At 39.9% G+C, this 23,033-nt stretch overlaps 1 protein-coding gene across 4 annotated transcripts in view; it reads right to left on the reverse strand.

The window, feature by feature from the left end:
• The window catches only part of CNTNAP4 (contactin associated protein family member 4), a 284,841-nt gene that overhangs the window by 106,468 nt on the left and 155,340 nt on the right, over nt 1-23,033 (reverse strand). For 3 of the 4 annotated variants that reach the window (XM_084757092.1, XM_084757091.1, XM_084757093.1), the window contains 4 exons: nt 9,900-10,103; nt 9,158-9,342; nt 8,354-8,497; nt 4,868-5,129 (listed from right to left, as the gene is read on the reverse strand). In XM_084757092.1, coding sequence (XP_084613218.1) covers nt 4,868-5,129; nt 8,354-8,497; nt 9,158-9,342; nt 9,900-10,103 — 795 coding nt within the window. Of the gene's footprint in view, nt 1-4,867; nt 5,130-8,353; nt 8,498-9,157; nt 9,343-9,899; nt 10,104-23,033 lie in introns of those variants that run through there. The other variant, XM_084757094.1, reaches the window with a different exon arrangement.

A 23,033-nucleotide genomic window follows, 5' to 3' on the forward strand; every position in this document is an offset into this window, starting at 1 on the left:
CGCTTGGGAAGAAGAAACAATGGCCACAGGTGCTGTCCAGCTGAGCCACAAAGACAAACAGAAACCCTTCCCTGACTCTAAAACCCACAATCCACTATTCTTCACATTAAACAATCAGCTCTGAGAAGGGGAGAGGGCAGGATGGACAACGCGGCAGATCAGGAAGCTGAGCTCTGAGGAACTGGATGGCACATAGGCCAGGAGAAGGCCCTGGAACCACCCTGCTTACACAAGTAAACTCCCAGAGTGCCGACATCAGTAACTGTGTGACAAGAGGCTCTTGAGGAGAAACCAGCACCACTTCTAAGCTGCCTGTGGTGGTGCACGCTGGTAATCCCAGCACTCGGAAGGCAGAAACAAGATAAGGACTGCAAGTTCAAGGCCAGCCTGGTCTACACAGTAAGTTGCAGGTCAGCTTGTAATACTTATTTCAAAATGTCAAAACAATCAAACAAACAAAACAGACAAACAAACAAAAATACTACTATCTCAAAATCTTGAGTCTACACAGACAACAAAGAAATAAGATTCATGTGTAAACCGAAGGAATACCAAATTTCTCCCTCCTCTGAATGATGTGAATGACAAATGCCTGCCACTATATGAACGTTTTATTGTCCCACTGAAGGTTCCTGGTTGGGGAACCCACAGCTTTGGAGACTGTGGAACCTTCAACAGGTAGAGCCTGGCTAAGGGAAGTAGGCTACCAGAAGAAAGTGTTGAAGGCTATAGACAACTCCTCTCCCCACTTCTTGCCTCTCTGTTTCCTGACCAGATCTGCTGGGAGCAGGCTCCTTAGTCATGCATTTCTCTCATAATGAAGTATACCACGGCAACATGCATGTCCCGGTATGACAGACTGAAACTTCCCACAGGCGTGAGCTAAAACAAGACTTTCCTCCCTTACATTGCTCATGCCAGGTGTGGTGGCCCTAGCCACACACACTAAAATGGCTGCTGTAGCTTCTAATTTCTTTCTTTCTTTCTTTTTTTTGTCAATTCCTTCAGCATTCATTCATTCTTCCATCCTTCTAGATTAAGATTACAAAAATATCAAGTCACAGAGTTACCCTTACACATCGCAGGAGAGTTGAACCTGCAGTCAATGTTTGTTTGTTATGTCGATGAACATAACTCCAGTGCTTACGTCATTATTAAAACTTCTGCAGCAAGCTGCTTGTGTGAGTCTGATATGTGTTCCTTTTCGTGCAACAAGCAACAGACTCAATGTGCGCCAACGCTGAGCATGTTCAAGGTGACTTAGGTGGGGGAACACTGTCAACTGCAATCACGAGAATTGAATAGTGAATGGAAGTATTTGCAGTTGCAGATGGAGGAGAGAATACAATTGTTCTGGAAGCTTCTTTTCTTCAACCCAACCCGTTAATCCCTGTCTCCAGCTCTAACCACATCACCACACAAACTGTGGCAGAAAGGGAGAAGTTTTTATCTGCTTTCTTCTGGGTAATCTCCAGGCCTATCATAAATTACTGGAGAAACGGTCCGACAGTTTAGCTGCCCTCAGCCTCTGCCGAGACTGGAACAGGCATCTAGGAGGGAAGATGGATAAAGAAAGGGAAAAAAAAACTAAGCCTGCCACTTAGGGTAGATCCTCTGCACAGGTGCAGAAGGCAATTACAAGGATGCCATCACTCAAGGGACCACTGGAGGGTGGTACCCATTCTCAACTATACCCCAGCACTCTAAAACTCACCAGGAATCCTACATTTACTATGGTCACCAGGCAGGATTAAGGACCCAGATCGCCAGATAGCTCCTGTCAAGGTGAAAATATGGGGGTCCTTGGTGACTATCACTTCAGTGGAAGGCGGGAGTTTAAAGGTGACGGGTTTACAGTATGGAGGGAGGACGAGTCTAACAAGGAAAGGGGATGAAACAGAACTGAAAAATACCTTTTTTTTTCCCTAGGCAAGATATACGAGGAGGGCTGTGCCTTTAGAGGAACACAAGGATTGGAAATGTCTATCAAAACAGCAGACAAACTTCAGGCTTCTGGCAAGCGGGTTCTGCTGTGGGGCCAAAAAGCTTGTTCACCGGACTGATTTTCACCGTTAGGCAAAATACTAAAACCATTGTAGGAACCTCAGACTTGACAACAAAGGATTTCATTTCAATAAGAAAAGGTAACTACATTGTCACATTAGGCTCTTGATGACATCTGGGCTGGGTTTGATTTGACAACTCCAACAATGACAAGGGCTGAAAATATCTTATGTCAGGAGGGATTTGAGAGCACTGATCAAATGTTCCATGATTCAGGCTAATACACTAGCATTAATATTTCAAGGACAGCTTAGGCTCACATAATATTTTCAAATTCCAGATGATAATTTGTCATTGGTACATCCCATTACAAATTTAGCCTTCTAATTCAAATATTTGCATAATCCAGTGCTTTATTCATACAAGTTAGGTCTTTTTAACTATAAAAGGTAAAAATATTTTGAATTTTTCAAATCCTTACGACTAGTAATTTATATGTCTAATAACTCTGAACATTTAAGCCATCCTTATATCAATGAAAAGACGTAGTCTAATATAATACCCCAAGTATCCCCAAGTGGATGGTCACTTCTTACAGGAAAAACAACTGACTGGGGCACTCAACTCACAATTAAGAAATTTATTTGTAAATAAAAACATTCATTTGAATCACTGAAATTCACAAAAAGTAATGTATATAATATAACCCACCTGGAATCCACCTGATAGTGTTTGACAATCAAAGCAATTTCTGAATTATAATGAATTCAAATAAAGTGATGGAAGACTGTTGGATTGGTATTACATGATACCAAATATTTTTATTATATAAGGATGGCTTAAGCTTTCATAGTAATTAGATATATAATTTTGAAAAAACTGGAAGAGCAAGAAGAAAGAGAGTTGGTAGCCAAATTTTGCTAATGCAGTGTAATATATTTTACTACCCTGACACCCATAGTTAGGCTCCTTATTATAAGCTATGAAAATAATCATATAAAGTCACATGATAACATAATGAATTACACTGTGTCTATATTCAAACACTCATTTAGAGATTTTAAAATCACTTAGGGTATTCTATGCAGTGCTGTACCTAGTAATTTATTAACAATATATTCCTGTAGAGGTTGGGAGTGAGTTAGTTTCATGCAGCTCACTATAGTAATGCTGGGCTGCAACAGTTTCTTTAAGATGTTGAAAATTAGGGTATGGCTCTAACCACTTCAGAGGATGTCAAGTACATCACAATGCACGACACACTAATGACAAGCTTACATTTTTAGGCTCTCACTTCAGGAGCCTCTTAATTATTTATAAGACACTGATTCATTTATTTCTTTTTGTCCAGACTACAAATCCACCATATTGAACATTACATGAGAAGCCACAGCACAGTACCTCAAAAAATATATATATAATTAACGCTGATTTTCCAGCACTCCGACTTAAGCTGCAGTGACACAGGAACAGGAAAATATGCAAACAATCGGTCCCTGTGCTGCTTGGCCTTATGTCAACTTGACACAAGCTAGAGTTATTACAGAAGAGGCAAGCTCAATTGAAAGCCTGCCCCTACCAGATTAGCCTCTCTCGATAGGTCTGTGGTGTATTTTCTTAATTGATGATTGACATGGGAGGGCCCAGCCCATGTGGATGGTGGTCCTGGGTGCTCTCAAGAAAGCAGGCTGAGCAAGGCATGAGGAGTAAGGCAGTAAGAAGTACTCCTCCATGGCCTCTGCATCAGCTTCTGCATCCAGGCCCTGGCCCTGACGTCCTCTGATGGTGGACTGTGATACAGAAGTAAAATAGAAGGAAAGCTCTCCCTCTCCTAATTCCTTATGGTCATGGAGTCTTGTCACAGCAACAGAAACCTAACTGAGCTCCACGTCGGCATCAATCTGCACACTCGTTCTTCCTGTTAGTTTCACACTCTATTTTAACTTGTCTCATTTTTCCTCCGCCAATCATATTCTGTTAATGCTTCTCATAGTTAATATAGAGGAGTAGCGCAATAGCATCTATAAATTGTTTTTAAAGGTCATTTATTAAATTAATGTAGCAATTTACCCCCAATGTGACCTCTAGCTGCCAGGAGTGGATGCTACTCTATACATGAAAAAAAAAAAATGTAATGGAGATTCTTTGTTGAGAGCTATATAATTTTAATGAAGAGACAAAAATATCCCTCACCCACAGCTCTGACCTAGATTGAACATTAATTTTCAAGACACATATAAAGTCAGCTTAATTATATTACCTCTAATTGATAAAAATAAAAAATAAAAAAAAGATACCGTATGGTAAACGAATGTGGAGAACTTTGGTGTCCAAGTGGCAACATTTGCACAAATCTTTGCTTCTTTAAAAATATATCTCACCATTGCAAAGTACATTTGCATATTCATGTAAAATGACATAGATAGATATAGATGCCAGTGTGGCCCCCACCATGCTTCATACTAAGTTGGAAAGTAGCTGTTTAACAACCTAATTTTTCACTGAAAGACATCCTGTTAACGTATTGGCCTGTTTTCAATGCCATTTACTTTTCCCCAAAACCCATTTCCTCCCACTAGGTTGATGACTTGTCTGAGTTGGTAAAGGGTCATGGATGGAAATTTCCACTCCCTCGTCATTATCAACTATGTTAATAAGAACTTTGAATAGTGGAATTATATTTAGGAGAAAATTGGAATCAAGTTCCTCTAAGAAAGGGTACTGATAATCTTATTAACTCAAGTATCCATTTATTAAACAAATATTAATTTTTTGGTTATGCATAAAATTTCTGGAGAAGGGACACAGAGATAATGAAATCTTTCAAATCCATATGCTTTGCCCGCAGGAATACATTTATTACCTGCTGTGATGTCACTGGGTGACTTTCCTGGCTGGTGGAGATTCAGTTTAAGTTTCCCATCACTGAGCAGGAGGAGGAGACTGCCCGAAACCAGCTGGAGTTCACAGAAGAGCAGGAGTCCCACCTTATTCCAAGTTCGGAACTGAAAACTGGCTGAAACAGCTTCCTCTTTGGATGGCGCCGGGAGTACCAGGTAACTCCTGGAGCTCAGAAAAGTCAAAGGCATAGATTGCGGTGGTGAACAAGAAAAGGATGCATTTCCCTAAGGACGAAGGACAAGAAAAGGCATTCAGCTCGTTACCCTCCATATGCAATGGCATTTAAATGCTCATAAAGTCTGATTATTAGTCTCATATCATTCTAGCCCGAGAACAATTTGCTATTACCATGAAGGTTCAAATCTTTACCATTTATCCTAAAAGTTCTTGTAGTATGCTGCCAGGTTTTCTCATGATTCTTCAACCTTTGCATAGACTTGCAAAGTCAATGAAATCAGCTTTGGTGAGGAGAATAAATATTGGGAGAAAAATCTTGGCCAAACAAATAAACAAACAAACAAAATAATACTGTTGAAATGTGAACTTTGAGGCAGGCACAGTGGTGCACACCTGTAATCTTAGCACTCGAGGAGGCAGAGGCAGGCAGATCTCTGTGAGTTCAAGGCTACCCTGGTCTACAAAGGGCATCCAGGACAGCCAAGGCTACACAGAGAAACCTCCCATCTCAAAATAAATAAGAAAGAAAGAAAGAAAGAAAGAAAGAAAGAAAGAAAGAAAGAAAATAAAAAAATAAAAAATTTGAACTTTCACTTTATACAGCTTTTATGTTGCAAGTTGGGTCAAATGTTAAAAGCTTGAGAGCACAAAATGCTAACTGCTAACGCATAAACTAACCTATAAACTGAAGGGAATTTTAAGGCTATCAAACCCTGTGGAGACGGGAGCAGTGGTGAGTTGCAGGTTGGTCCTATGCTTAATTTGGGTAGCTGTCCCCCTCCTGCCTTACACACGGCACATCCGTGCTCATCAACAGTGGGGTTTCATGGCACAATGCTGTGTAGAAACATTATTTAGGATGAACTGCACCCACATCTGTCTATATTTGCCTTTAAAATATCTCCATTTAATAAAAAAACTAATGAAATATAAAATCTTAACTGGATGCTAGAAACATACAGTGAGCACAAATTCACAGAGAGCTAGGAATGGAATCGTTTCTGTGATAAATATTCTTGTGATGCTCTCTGGGATTTTCTGCACAACATGAGATTCAATTTACATATTTTGAATCTTAAGCAATGAGAGAAATGAATAAAAATCTATTTACATCTGCATTTCATTATCAAAATAGTAGCATTAGAAACCATGTTTCCCAGAATTTCAAAAAGTTCTCTCAAAACCCGGAATGATATTTGACAATCAGAAGTAGAACATCCGCCATTTTGCCCCAAAGGTGTTGGGGATCCTGTACAATGAAAGATGAGTCAAGCTACAGTGACACTCACTGCTTACTCGCTGGAGGAAAGACCAGGGTTCCATCATCCAGAACCTATGCAAAACACACACACACACACACACACACACACACACACACACACACACACACACACAGAGGTTTGGGACTGGGAAGATGTCCAATGGTCAAAGAACTTGACATGAAAACTTGAGAACTGGAGTTCACATCCCCAGAAACTCACATAGATGTTGAATGGACAGAGAAACCACCTGTAATTCTAACATCAGCAGCCAGAGCCAGGGAGATCTCCCAGAGCAAGCTGGCTGGCAGCACATAAGCAACTTGTGAATTTGGTTGCCAAATACAGCTTCAGTGAGTAAAGAGGGATAGTGACTTGGGATGTTTCCCAATAGTAGCTCCCAGCCTCTATTTGTCCACAGTCATACATCTAAAATAAAAAAATAAAAACAAAACAAAGCCATACATATGCCTCCCCACAATGCACACATATGTAGGAATAATGATAAGCACAGTGACGCTGGTTTAGCCCACCGCCCGGCTCTCTCAGTCTGTACCACCCCTATTTATAGTGACAGCTGGTCCTGCTGGGCAGCAAGAAGCCAAGCTGATGCCCGCCCCAGATGTGTGTCACGGATTTATAGGGACAGAAGGCACCCAGAAGCAAGAGCCCCTGTAGAACCTTCAGAAACCTTGTCTCTGTATAAGCCACAGCTTCTCTGCCAAGACCAATTGGTGCATTCATACTGCAGCTTCAGACAGTTAGTGACCTTCTCCTGCCAGGTTTTCACTTCCTGGTTCCTCTGCTAAGTCCTAAGATCCAGGTCCAGAGAAAGGTGCTTTGTTAGTTACATACTCTGCTATTACTTCCCTGAATGAGACATGACCAACAGTTAGAGCTAAGTGCTGACACATTTCCATGGACCTGGGGTATGATGGCGCCCAGAAAATATTGCTATGTAGACAGCTTGGCAGCTACAATGTTGTACCAGCCTATAAATTCTTTGTTTGTTTTGAATGGTCATGATAAATACAAATGTTGCTAGTATCTCCTTAATATACCAAGAAGCTACCCAATTGCAGAGGCTCTGTGCCCACTCAATGAGCTTCTCATGGAATAACTTCCTAAAGAAACAGAAACAAAATAACCAATCTACTGAGAGTAGTAATATCTTCACAAAACTGAACCCACCACAACAAAATTGGTATCACACCACAATAAAACTTTAGAATATTTCCTATACTATTCTTTTTTTTTTTTTTTTTTTTTACTTTTGTATGACAGTTGTCTCCAAATTAAAACATTCTATTTAGGAGAGGGATGGCTCATGAGATTCAGGTAGTAAACAAAACAACATCACATGTCTTAGGAAGGTGAAGCTTACAAAACTCTTTTGTAAGGCTTCTCGGCAGCTTTATAAACGTTGTTGCAAACAACTACTAAAGGAGGGTTCTGATCAGCCAGCCTGTGAGGAGAGGGATCCTGAGTTGCAGTTCTGTGACTTATCATCTGTGTTGGGGTGGCCTTTTTAGTGAGGCAACTGCTTTTGACTCATTCTTGTGTCTGTAAGTAACCTGGTACCCACACTCGCATCAGTTACCCCAGTAGAAAATCATTGGTTCACCAAGTAGGGCTTTGGTGCATTTTCGTTACTTTGGTCTGTCATGGTTTCCCTTTCTGGACTGGGGAGGAAGAGATAGGTGTGTGTGTGTGTGTGTGTGTGTGTGTGTGTGTGTGTGTGATGTGTGATGTGTGATGTGTTGTGTCTCCCCAGGAAAAATCTGTCATACATTTACTTCATATAAAAGTAAATATATGAAAATAAATATTCGAAAAATAGTTGTGCTTTGTGAATTATAATTCCCCTAAATAGAATTAATCTCTTATATGCTTACTGTCAACCAGAGAGAAATAAGAGCCAAGTTTAAAACATATTAAGCAAGATCTCAAATGAAGAAATGTTATTTGAAAAAAAACATATCTTACTCATGCCTCCCCATGGAGATTCTTACCATGGTAATGATCTGAGGGTTGTGTTGCTTGGCCAAGCCAATGACGTCCACTCCATTATAAAAGAGGTTCTCCAAACATCCATGAAAATGTTTGTGCGGCAATAACACTGATTTTGCAGGTGCTGAGATCCCTCCAAAGCTGATCTTAGAAAGAAAAATGGCATCAATAATATTGTTTAGTGAGTTTATGATAACCTGTTTAAATAATTATGATTAGCAATTAGAACAGCAATCAGCATGCAGATAACTTTACAATGCCATATACAGAAAAAATTAAGATACTGACTTTTAAAAACAAATTTATGTGCATTCAGTCTTCATTTGTGTGACAGCTTGATTATTCTTCCAAGTCGCTAATCACACCTGGTTTTGATATTTATTGCTTAATGAAGAAAAATACACTTTTCTATTCACAGTAGAACTTGGTCTATTTAATAACATAGCTAATTATGATATTTTATTTTGTATACGTTTCTAGAACGCATTGCTATTTGCATATTTAAATTGGTTGTTAATGAATTAATCTGTTTGCTGTGACATTCTTTCATAAATCTGTATTTCTCAGGAGTAGAACACAAAGAAATCAGACCGTGCATTTTGAAGATTTTACATTTAAATATATAATAAATGATGGGCCTCAACTTCCATGTGATAAGGAGTTAGGCCACTTTCAGAAAGCTGCATTAGCCTAAGGATTTACTCTGAAGGTGTGTTTTTATGGCTTTTTTTTTTTTTTTTTTGGCTAGGAAGTTAAACTGCGCATACATCATCAAATCTGTATTAGTTGAAATGTAACCACCACACCTCATAATCAAGATCCAGGTAATTGAATTCTCCTTGGGCATGGAAGTGATGCCTGTGCTCGTCCACTGTAAAGTTGACCTGTTTGCCCAGTCTCTGGATGAGCACGGAATGCCAGTGCTGATCATCCAGCAGGCTGCCCAAGGTAAGGTTGATCGGGGTGAAAGCAGAGGTCAGCCTAGCTTCACCTACAAGGAAAAAATAACAGCCCTGTGATTCAGTTAGGTGGGCTGGGGCGCTTTCCCCTGATGTACCGGCATCTCTCACATAATTTTCAACCTCCTTCCACGCAACACCACCCCGAACACTGGTATGGATTTACCTGAGGCTTAGTTATAATGATCTCTCAACCTTGCTGTAATTTCCTTCGCTGTTAATTCTTTCTATTATTATTATTACCCATTGCAAGCTCATTTTCTATGTAAATTTTATCTTTGATACAAGCTCATTATTTTTACTGCTGTAATATTTTTTTCAATGACCCATCCCATTCTTTACGAGGCTAGGAAATAGCGGTGGAGTTCAGGCAGCATTATGGAAGAGCATTCATTCAAAGAGGGGTTGGTGTAGTTTGCAAGCATGAATCATATAGGCACTGGGCATGCACACAAGTCCTTACATGGTAAAAAAAATAAAATAAAATAAGGTACTTTACATGTCAAAAGAAGTGAGCTATGAAAACATCAACTTACATGAGTGACAAGCAATGGTTAGACCTCCCAAGAGCTTCACCAAGTACTCTTACCCGAATTTATAAGTAAGAAAAGCTTTCCTCTTCTTAATTCCAGCGTGATATGATCTCCAGTAGGCCCTGCCCTGTGCAGTAGGATCCCATCACTCTCCATGGTTTTAAATTTCAAAGAAATGATATCTCTTATTGGACTCAAAGAGTTTTGATCAAATCTGTAGAGGAGGGAACTCTTCCCATCAAGTTCTATCACCACTGACCCTAGGCACAAAGACAGAGAGAAAAAGGCACCATTCTACGGATAAATGTGGTTTGTACGGAATCATGGTAACTACTGTGGTGAGTGAGAGAGAGAGAGAGAGAGAGAGAGAGAGAGAGAGAGAGTGTGTGTGTGTGTGTGTGTGTGTGTGTGCATATGTGTATAATATCAGACCAATAAATATCTAATTGCATCAAAACCCAGAATTGACTCAATTCTATCTTCTTAACTATTTACAAAATTCATGATTTAGAAATACTCTTTGAATGCATGCCTCAAATTTTCTCATGTTTCTACAAGCTAGTCTTACTCCACAAAAGAAAAAAATCAGAAAATGACTGTAATGAGTATATATAATCACTTTATAATACAAATTTAAAAATCAATTGTTTAATAATGGTCTTGGGCTGCTGAAATTAATTTTGGGGGCAGGAATCTCAAGAAAAATAGTTTGACTATCTCAAAATTCTTCATATCATAGAAATATGATATTATCTATCAAAGATAAAATACATTCATACATACACACAATAATATATATGCATATATATAGAACTTAAATTATATATTCATATATATGTAATGTATATTACCACTTCAAGCACATATTGAATTGGCCTTATGCTCTGTCTTATAATATTGTTTTCATGACTAAGTGATAGTATTTAAAGAGAAGGCTATTTTCTGATTTCTCAGGGGCATCGTTAGAAAGACATTAGTCTAATGGTTTTGTGAGGTTTATTCTACCGCATGTATGTCATGCTTTGACACCGACCTGTTTTTCAGCTTTCTGACAGTGTCTAAACTACTCAACTCAGCTCATCTCTGAAAAGGTGTCATGTTGCACTGGTAACATAATAGTACACCTGTCAAAATCAGTTGCACCCCGAAAAAGATACAAAATAAAACCAATAATACTCTGAAATCCTCACTGAATTTTCCGTTTCACGAGTCAAAGAATTTTTAAGGCGATTCCCTTGGAGGGTACACATATATAACAAATGAAGAGGGTATAAAAACCGAATCAAATAAGAAACTTTGTTTCCACATATAAGCTGACTTCTTTCCATCAACAACATGACATAGTTTACTCAGCATATTTCAGTTGAATGAAATTATTATAGTATGTTATAGTAATATATAGTATATTATATTACTTCTATTGCCCAAGTATGTGTTGGATTCAAACTGACTATGGCACCTCAGAACTTGCACCTCACCAACTCTAATTTTTTTTTCACTTGTATATGGAGCTATCCTTTGAAGACTCTGGGTCCGTTCTTTTACATCTTGTTAATATGCTTATAGAGGATTCATCCATGAAGTACACATGAATAAACATCACATTCTGTAGAAAGAATAACGTTAGCTGAACAATCATTCCTTGTTATATAGCTGAATGAATGTGCATGGTTAAAACATAACTCCTCGTCAAACACGAATGATGTTTTCTACCATTATTAGATAGCAATAAATTAAGAAAAATTTCAGCCAGATAGACTTTAAATGCTGACACATTTGGAGCAATGGAGTTATCTCTGAGTTAATGTATTGCTTAGAGGCAACTATCAGAGTAATGATTTTATTTTAGATAAAGACTATTTTTAGAATTAGCTACCAAGAGATTTTCCCCCATTAAAAAAAAGCCTATGTTACTTTAGCCTACTATTTCTTTTTTTCTCATTTCCCCCATCACTATTGTTATTATTACATTATAATGGTTATATCCATCTTCAATGGTACCTCAAGCTTTGAGGCCTGAAATACTTCATCAGCAAAACAAGGTAGTGAAAAAAAAACTTGGTCAATTGATGCCTGAAGCAATGGTGTATAATGTTTTATCCCTCAAACTGAAGCCACTTGCCATTTTCTCTGACTCTTACCTACTTCCAATCGAACAGGTGTATGTATGGCTATAAACACGCCCAGTCTACTGTGTCTGAGGTACTGCATGCTATATGTTGGGTTGAGAATAAGTATTCCCATATGGAACTGAGGCAGAGAGAAGATAAACAAATACATCCATAAAATCATTACAGGCTGTAGCTGGAGGAGAAGATTGGGCCAGCTGGCTACGATGTGCAGAAGGGGCTTGCACAGGTGTCACACCTAACAATCTGAGTCTCAGACAAGTCCTTGTCAGTAGCCTGGCCTCTCTTACATTGTCACACCCATGTCTTCTCCTCATTAACCAGAGTGCTCCTGTGATATTTAATTTCAAAAAGGCTATGCTCCTGTTTTCTGTCATAAAATAAAAATCTAAGCGTTGTTGAGATACAGTGACATGAAATAATTTAATGCTCTAACGTTGGAGGTGGGTTCCCTCTGGGGCCACCAGGGGAAGAAAGAGTATAGAAATAGGGGGATGAGCATAATAAGGACAATCACAGGACACATTTCACATGCATATAAGCAGTGCTTTTCAGAAGGATGGCAAGGACAGAAAGCCATCAAGTAGCACACATGTAATAGAAAGATAAAATTCAGTAGGATTACTGATATTTTCATATTAATTATTATACTCATTTACAACCATTCGCCTTTTTATTATTACATTTACATAGTTATTTATGTAGGCATCTGACAGTGAAATATAGTTTTGAGCTATCAGCACAAAATGCTGTATTATGATACGTAAGAACCCCTTGTTTAGTTTTTTGTTGGTGCTGCGGCTGTTGTTTTTGTTTTTGTCAACTTGACACAAGCTAGAGTTTTCTGAGGAGAGAGAGCCACAAGTACAAAAATGTCTCCATAAGATGGACTACAGGCAACCAACCATGTGGGTTGGTATTTTCTTAATTAGTGTTTCGTGTGGGAGGGCCCAACCCACTGATTCGTGCTCAGTCTGTATTCTTACAGACCCCCAAGGCAGGTAGTCCTGAGAAATATAAGAATACAGACAATGGCCCTGCCTCAGGTCCTGCCTCCAGGTTCCTGACCTGAGTTCCTGTCCTGGGCTCCAGCCCTAACTTCTTCTGTGATGGACTATAATGTACAAGCAGAAGTAAAGTCAACTCATCTCTCCCAAGTTGCTTTAGGTCACTATTTTATTACAACAGAAACCTAATGAAGGCATAAAAGTCAATGATAGAAACTTATGGAACTATCTTCTCTAACATATCCCCCCCCCTTTCTCATAAAAGAGCCTTCTGAGTTCATATGGTCCCTTGAATAAACCAAGCCATGCCGAGTAGGCACTTTCCTAGTTGAGGTACCACCATGTCTTTACACTTATGTTTTGGAAAGAAAGATCTGCCTCGCTGTGATAAAATACTTGACAGATAAAAAAAAAATGAGAGGAGAGATTTCTTATAGCTCCTGGTTTCAAAGGTCTCTGGTCACAAGTGGGCACTGTGACACTCAAGTATGAGGCAGAGCTCCTCACATCACAGGGGAACAGGAAGCAGAGAGAGCAGAGAAAACAGGGGCCCATAGGAAACCTTCAAGGCCTGAATCTTGCGGCAGACTTCTGCCAACCAGGCCCCACCTCCTAAAACTTCCACAGCCCTTCACAAATACTACCAGCAGCAGGGGAACACGTGCTCAGGTACAAGCCTGGAGGACACCCCATATTCAAACAATAACAGTGGGGGTGGCTTTTTTCCTGTCTCACGGCAAATTGCTTAACCTCTTTCTCTTGCTTCTTCATGCGTGAAATGAGAGTAACGGTGCATTCTCCACAGGTTTGTTGTATGAGTGTTTATCCACATAGTAACAAGTAATCAATGAATACTCATTGCTGCTAATGCTAGCCTATTATTTATTATTAGAATATTGAGTAGGAAAAGAGGTGCTCAAAATAATTAAATACTTGGGTGGACTTCTGTTTCTTTAAGCCATAATGAATTTCTGAAGAGTGCACACATGTTCACACATACACATACACACACACACACACACACACACACACACACACACACACACATGCACGCAGGTGCACACAGAATACATACACACATACAATGCACACCCACAAGTACCCGTGCATGCATGTACACGCACGTGAGTGCCCCTGCCACACACCCCCCCCACACACACACAATGCTCTTCAGTACCAGTATCATTGCCAGGTTATGCAGAGAAGGTGATTTGAGGCAGCTGTGGGTTTTCTGGCTCCTTCCAGGTCTGAGCCGACTCACCACAGCAGTGGTTGGTAACCTGAATCCTCCTCAGTGAATGCTGCCATCTCAAATCTGCTTTTTTTAAAGCAAGAATTGAGGGAAGAGAAGGCTCAGAAAGATTGTAGGGTCAGACCAGTTCTCCCTGCGACTCTGTATATGGTCTGCTTTGTTTATATGATGTAGAAATGTAGTCTGCCACGGGATGGAAAGCTTTCCACTAGAAAAATACACAAATGTCTTCCAGGGAGCTGCGTCGGAAGGAATGTTCGTGAAATGGGCACTCTGCCCTCCTTCCTTCAGCACATATTTATGGAGAGCTCTCCACGAGCACAGAGGCAGATGAAGTATTGCAGGAAAAACAAAGCATGGTCTTTTATATTTTTCAAAGAGCTTACCATCCATGGGAAGACACACAGCCCTGCGATGCGATTATTCATGCCTTTGTTCAGAGCTTTGCTTCTGGATCAGGGCAGTGTCCCCAGAAAGATGCACAAGACAGTCCAACGGCAACAGCCTCTGAGAAGGATGTCAGCTGAGCTGCAGAAATGCTTCACCTGCCTGCGCAGCAGACACTGCCTCTGCCTGCACATACTGCACACGCAAAGCCACCTCTCACTGTGATGTAGTCTCCTATGGCTGACCCTTCCTACCCCCATCCCGGCAAATAGTCCTACTCCAAAAGTTTGAGCAATCTTGAATGTTGAAGAGCTGTCAAGCGATATCCTTCCCCAACCCCAAGTAGATTACTAACAACAACAAAAACAACAACAATAGAATCCAAAAGGATGACTTTGAAAATTGAGCTCTTCAGCCGGACATGATAAAACTAACTGGACCGACAAGATGACTCAGTAGATTAAAGTCTCTGCAAATTCAGATGACCCACGTTTAGTTTCCAGGACCCACTTGGTAGGAGGAAAAAACTGACTCCTGCAAGTTGATCTTTGTCCATGGGCATGGCACAGTACACGTACACACACACACACACACACACACACACACACACACACACACACACACACATTGCGGACATTTTGGTTTATATGGAAACATGTTTTTGTTTCAATCCCAGGTGTCCGGTATATGGGCTGCTTCACTTTGTCCACAGCCGATAACTGCCTCCTGAGAGGGCACATGATGTTTGTCAACTGTGAACTACCTCAAAGCCAGACCCAAAGACAGACTGGAGGCTGCTGGTGCTTGCTCCTGCTGCTCCTGGTTGCTGTTGATACAGTTGAACAAGAAGAAATTGGGAGATATCCTGAAACAAGGATCGGACTTGCTTTAAGGAACCAGATAATCCTGAACTGTAGGAAGCAGCCAAGGAAAACTACACTCCCTCTCCCTACTAATGTTCTTTCTCCCCTACCTTGTGATGAAGTGTTGGAAGGGATTGGGGTGGAATAAGGAGAAAGAGATTGAAGGGACCCAAAATAAAAATAGTTGTTTAAAAGTAAGCCAAGACACACACACACACACACACACACACACACACACGAGAGAGAGAGAGAGAGAGAGAGAGAGAGAGAGAGAGAGAGAGAGAGAGAGAGAGAGATCCTGAGTACATTAAAAGAAATAAACAAACTGAATAAAGGTCTTTCTGGGGTACTCCGTAAACATGCAACATCTTGAGCTCTGCCAGGTTGCCACTGAATTAGAAGGTGTGGACTCTCAGCTTGAGACCTGAGAACACAGATTCCTCCGGGAGCTTACTGAAATGACAGCGTCAAGAAGATTTGACCGGAAGAAAACGTAGGTTACACAGGCCTATTTTCTGAGATCAAATAACCTCATTGCCTACTGAATTGTACCGAGGAAAATGAATATGTTTTATTTATTTATACTACCATTGGTTCTTGCAGAAAGTTGCAGAGGTAGAAAAGAGTTTTTCCCTGAAAGATACTTCAGGATAAATTGATTCTGCAAGTTACACTATGAATCATAGCATTATTGATGAGGACTAAAAAACTTAAAAGGAAAGATTGGAACAGAAAATGCATGAACTGGAAAATCATTCCTCCAATAAGAGAAAAATTAATTTTATTTAAAGGTCATGAAAGGATTCTTCTTGAAAAAAGATAATTAAGTCTTCTGTTCAATTGGGGAAGAATTACCCTGCAAAAAATATAAATTGAATAAGAATTTCCTCTGGAGGGGCTGGAGAGATGGCTTAGCAGTTAACGGTTCTTGCAGAAGACCCTGTTTTGAATCAATGAACCATGTCAGGCTTCTCACAACTAACCACAGATCCAGAAGGATCTCATACTTGCCCTTTGACCTCAAAGAGCATCTGTACTCAGCTGTGCACACACACACACACACACACACACACACACACACACACACACACACAAACACACACATATACACACACACTAAAATAATTTTATCTTTAAAGATCAAAGAATAAAATTTATATAGACTTTCTGTGAGCTAGGGGTCATAGGCCAAACTAGTCTTGATTAAAAATGATGTCGGCTTTTAACAGCAATCATACTGTGTCTTTATCTGAGAATTATTACCCATGAGTTACTAAACTAAGAAATATAAATCAAATGGAATCACTGTTAAACTGTTAGATGGTGCGATATTCACGCAGCAGGGTGATGGATAGGCACTTGAGACCTGCATTACTGAATCAAGTTGGAGACCAAGCACTCAAGAAATCAACAGGAAATGGGTTATACTATTTTTGCATAGAAGCATAAGGGAACCTAGGATGATTTAAGGGACTCTGACTTTTAAAACAACTCAAAATGAATACCATAAACGGAAGGAGGAATAGAAGCAAGCTCTACACGGAACCACAAAGAACAGTGGCTCTACTGCCATGGCTCTAAATCGATGGAGGTAAAGTCAGGGATAGGCTGAGGTGCTGAACATGACTCCTGTTCTTCAATATCCACCTAAACTAACTTTCTGGGTAGGTGGAACCAGCACCATCTGCTCTGGCGAGGCCATTTCAATGTGTCATGGGAAGATACAAGTTTAATTTCAGTCTCTGATTTTATTGGTGACTTCTACAATGTTGCCAAAGTCACCTAAATACTTTGTTTCCATATTTGGAAAATGAAGAGATTAAATCTCATGTTTCATACTACCAAAGGTTCTGTGGAGATCAAATGGAAGTACCACAGCATCCCAACCTTGATGACAGTAATTTCATCTTTATAAAACTATCCGCAATCATTTATTCACCTCAAAGACATCTCTCTCCTTTAATCAACTGTTACATTTTGTATGTGATGAATTTATGCTTTATGTTCTAACTCATTATTTAGGTTATATGAAAATATCTTTAAATATTTACTTTTATTATCTGTATGTGTCCTGTTAGGTTTATGCACATGTGTGCAGTGTCCTTGATGGCCAGAGAGGACATCAGATGCCCTGGAACTGGAGTTAGAGGTGACTGTGTGCCTTCTGATATGGGTTCAGGGAACAGAACTTGAGCCTTCTAAAAGAGCTGAACATACTCTTAACCACTGAGCCATCTTTCTAGGAACTATATAAAAATAGTTTTCATTAATCGATTCATCAATTGTTATTATACATGGACTATGCCACATGCCACTACGGAAGCCACTATTTCAACAATGATTACATCCTGTCCTCACAAGTCCACCAATCGAAAGGAAAGGGCATCAATCTATTTCTTAATCCCAGAAGTACTTTCAAATTATAAGTGATATATGAAAGACAAGTGCGGAGTTACAGAAAGGATTGGAGTAGATGTGTTGAAATTAGATTGGCAACCAGGTACATCTCTGATGGCCTGATATTTAAGATGAATAGGTGCACACATGCGGAAATGGAGGTCAGGCAAGGAGATGAAAGATAGTGAATGGGTGCCATTGGGAAGATGGGAAAGGCTGAAGGGATGACAGCGAGGAAGGAAATGGAAATAGACCATAGGAAGTGCCATTTCAAGCAGATCACCAGATCATGGAGAGACCTGCTTCTGAGTTTCAGTATTTTGGTTTTGTACTTACTCCGAGCAATCAACCATTGATACTCAAGTACGGCTGTCACTTCTCAATGCCCCTACGATCTTCCAGTTCAAAGTCCAATGTTTGACAGTTCTTCTAACTGGCAAACATGAACTGCAAGGGTGGCCTTCCCAACACTACACAGATGCTTTGAGTCTCTAGAACTGCATCCTCCACAGATCCCGCTTTCTCCTGGGTATCATCTCATCTTAGGTACGTGGTGTCCAAAAATTAGTGAAGGATTAGCAGGGCATTGGGGAGCCGGGGCCCTCAGTTGGTGACCTTCTTTTAAACATTCTCTACTCAATTCCTAGCCTTTCTGGAAACCTGCAACTCTGACCTCTGTCTCCTAAGTCTTAAATGACTGGGAAATTCTCTGCTCATCCATAGAGAACTGACAGTTGATTATGAATCTTCTGGAATGTTCTTCTTGGCTTTATAGACTCCAGTGCTTTTAAGTTTCTGCCTGCTTTGAAATGAATTTCAGGGCTCTGGGGCAGATTTTTAAAAATATTTCTATCTAGTATGTTTACTTCTTATAGGCAGTGAGTTAGCCCAAAAACAGCTATTCTGACTCAACATACCAAAAAGGAAATTGTTTATCTTTTTTTGAACATGTGTAGTTACCACAATCCATTCATTTATCCAAAGTTACCAAAAGGACCTATTTTCAATGTTGTCATTTCTTTCTATTATTTCCTAATTAAAAAGAAAAAAGAAATACACCCTGTTGTATTTAATAACCACATTCTATAGATTATTCTAGAGATAATGAGAGAAACATGGTTTTCACTTTTATTAGTTTTCAAAATAAGAAATTGGAACCTTAAGCCAGGTGTGGGGTGCATGCCTTTAATCCCATCACATGGAAGGCAGAGGAAGGTGGGTGGATGTGAGTTCAAGGACAGTCTGGTCTACAAAGTGAGTCCAGGACAGCCAAGGCTACACAGAGAAACCATGTCTTGAAAAAACAAAAACAAAAAACAAAAAGCAACAACAAAAACAAAGAAATTGGAACCTTAATGTCTCTCATATGTGACTAATGGGGCTGTTCAAAATCATTATCATGGAGCCAGTGAGACAGTACAGTCGAAAAAGAGTCTGCTACCAAGTCTGATGGCCTGAACTCAAACAATGGGGCCCACATGATGGAAGGAAGGAACTACCCCTTACACACACACACACACACACACACACACACACACACACACACACACACACACACTTTATATTATAAAGGAATAAGCTAGAGAGATGGCTCAGCACTTAAAAGCTTTTTCATTCTTGCTGAAGTTCCCACAAGCAGACCTAACAACTACCAACCACTGAAACTCCAGCTCCTAGAGATCCAACCCTCTCTTCCAGCCTCCATGGACACTGCCGCACTGACATGCACATTAAAACATACCACACCCCCACACACACACATGCACACACACACAATTTTTTAAATAAAAACAAATCTTAAAAATACTATTATGAACCTTTTTATTTAAATATACTTGATTTGTTTTGGAGTTCTATAGATACTTTTCACTGGTGCTAAGTTTTTCTGTTGTGGGATGATATGTGAGCCATTTAAATTACATCCGAAATTTTTACACACAGTTCTAATGATTTTCATAATTTTCTTCTTTTTTTCACTTTCAAGTATTATAATACTATGTGGTATTAATAGAACAATACTTGCTAAGTAAAAATATTAAGACTATCTAAAGGCTTTACAAAAATGAGAGAATTTGTCCACTAGATTTTGGGCTAACAGGAAACTATCTTCCTTTTAAATTTGACAGAAAATAGGATACTTCAGCTATGTCTTCTGGGGTAAGCAGTTATATGGGGGGCTGTGTTTAAGTTACTTAGTCAAACTTTCAGGAGTTAACATGAGAAACTTGCTCAATAAATATATATTTAAAGCTGGGCGTGGTGGCGCATGCCTTTAATCCCAGCACTCAGGAGGCAGATCACTGTGAGTTCAAGGCCAGCCTGGTCTACAAAGCAAGTCCAGGATAGCCAAGGCTACACAGAGAGACCCTGTCTCAAAAAAAACTATATATATATATATATATATATATATATATATATATATATATATATATATATATATATATAAAATGCAATCATAATTTTCTTTCTTTTTTAATTTTCTGTCCCAGCTATATATCTGGTAGAAGAGATCAGAATTTTTAAACAGGAAACCACTACCTTGCTTTCTTTGAGTATTATGGTGGTTTAAGTAAAATTGTTCCCATAGGCCCATCTACCACAGTGTGAATTATCTCTTGTGGGTTTATCCTGGGAGCGGCATCATTTGAGAAGGATTAGAAGATGTGGCCTTATTGCAGAAAGTGTGTCATTTAGGGAGGGCTTTGAGGTTTCAGAAACCCGGAATAGGCCCAGTGTTCTCTCTGCTTAAGGGTGCTGATGCAGCCCTCAGCTACTGTTCCAGCATCCTTAGTGCCGCCATGCTCCTCCCATGCCCCAGCCATGATGGTAATGCACTAACTCTGAAACGGTAAGCAAGCCCACAGTTTCATGTGTTCTTTTATGAGAGTCGCCTTGCTCACGGTGTCTCTTTACAGCACTAGAGCAGTGACTAATACAAGTACTGTTTCCATCTTGGTATCTGCTTTGTCATGATTCTTTCTTACCCTGTCTATGCTTTCTAAGCTGAAATCTACTGATGACATTGTTACACTCTGGATCTTGAGCGCCCTCTGAAGGTCTGTGTAGTCAGGGATTGATTGCCTCTTGCTGTTGGGAAATGTTGTAAACATTAAGTCTTTCAGCATGCCTCAGAAGGCACTGTGGACCTCCAGTCTCTTCCTTTTCTTTCTTTTATCCATGCCCCAGCTAGGAGACTGACAACTTTACTGCATGTTCTTGCAACAAAGTACTGCACTATCCCAGGCCCCAAGTCAGCAAGCCAGTACACCATGAAGCGAACTTCCATGAGAGTGAGAGCAACCCTTCCTCCTCTTACGTTGACATTTCATGTCTATTAGAATAATCGAAAGCTAGCTCGCAGTGTATAATTCCAGTTTTCAGCATTTGGGGCATTGTTAAATGCACATTTTTTTTCTTTTAAGTTAGCATGAGCTTTGTAATGATTGACTTATGTTCCCTTCAATGAATAAAAGCCACAATTTCCTTTTGCATAGTCAATATTTAAGCAATTAAACACCATAGTTCGGTACTTTTCTACGTTTGTTCTCATCAAGACTTCTCATTTAGTTCTCCCAGTGCCGTGTTCCTGGTGGTTAGAGGTTGGACGTGCTGCGTGGATGATGGGGAAAGCCTACCCGAGGCTCACCAAAATGCTGCCATTCGCTCATCCATCTACCCAGAGACTGGCAGCAGGAAAGTGTGCACCACAATGAGGACACACTGTGGGGAAGAAAGGCTGCTCTCTGACAGTTAAAGACATCTCTAGGTCTGAAAGTGGGGTACCAGGGAAATTGAGAGGAACTGCTACTTGCTGAGGAAAGAGACTGAGGAAGGTAATTTCCTAGAACGAAGTCAGAGTACGGAGCAATTGCTCTAGGCATCATGCAAAGCCCCTAGAGCTAGAAAAGTCATCACAGCATGTCGCAAGCAACAGAAATTAGTGTGGTATGGCTAAATAGTTGGATATTTTATTCAGTATCAGAAAAATAAGAAAAGACCATGGACTATAAAATAAGGATGCTTTCTCAAGACGGCAGACAAAGAATTTTAAGTGCAGACTAAGGGCAATTGCCCAAGAAAATCATTCAAAATCATGAGCATTACCTCCCGTGGTGTACTCCTCACCTCCTAAGTCCATGCTGGATACATTTGCTTTAACCCACTTGCATTCCCACCCCGGATCCTGTGTGTGCGTATCCCTGTGCTTGTCTTTGGAACACATAGTATGCCCTCATCTAATCATCAAAGGCTTTATTCTCATTTCCTTCCTGACTTCCATCACTCATGGCCTTCCATCCATCTCTTCTCTGGATCTATAAATGTGTTCACAAATGCAGGGGCCAACATATCTAAAATTTATACTTTCCCTTTGATGCCATAAAATTTAGCTTCTCTTTCACTCATTACGCAGGAGACAACTTCAGGTTTGCAGACATTAAAGAAGCACAGGCTCTTTGATAAGGATTTTCCACATACCTGGCATCTCGTCATAATCAGTTGTTGCTCTATCTTGGTGGGCCAGAGGGCAATAAAATTACATGTGAGTCTCACAATAGCCTTTTCCCCTGAAATGGCCGAAGGACAGCTTGTGTTTCTAACTTTTGTAGGCACATGTATTAAGCGCAATGAGAAGAAGAAGCTGGCATAAAAATATGAAAAACAGATCTCATTGGGTAAAGGTAGTTGCTGTCAAGCCTGACAACCTAAGATTGAGCCTTGGAACCCATGTGGAAGAGAGAACTCACTCCTGAAAGTTGTCCTCCGACCTCCGGTGTGCACAATAGCATGTGTGTGTGCATGTGCACACACACGCACGCACACACACACACACACACACACACACACATGACGCACATGAGTTAATTGTAATAAAATATATTAATTATAAATGTAAACAAGTATATTAAGTGTATGAAGGGCCTACTCTTGTTGTAGAGAAGAATTCCCATTTTTTAAAGATGGAAGCAGTTGTTGAAACTTAGCACCTCATTATTTTATTAGCAACGACACAAGGAGGACACTTTATGATTCACTAAGAAATGAATTTATGTATGTTTCAGTTCTATATTGTCAATGTAAAGGCTTAGGGTTGGCTCCATATTTCATAGACACTTGAACTCATTGATTCAACAACAGGATTAATTATTCCTCCATT

This window comes from Acomys minous, assembly GCF_964271855.1.
Source record: "Acomys minous genome assembly, chromosome: 14".
Classification (NCBI taxonomy): Eukaryota; Metazoa; Chordata; class Mammalia; order Rodentia; family Muridae; genus Acomys; species Acomys minous.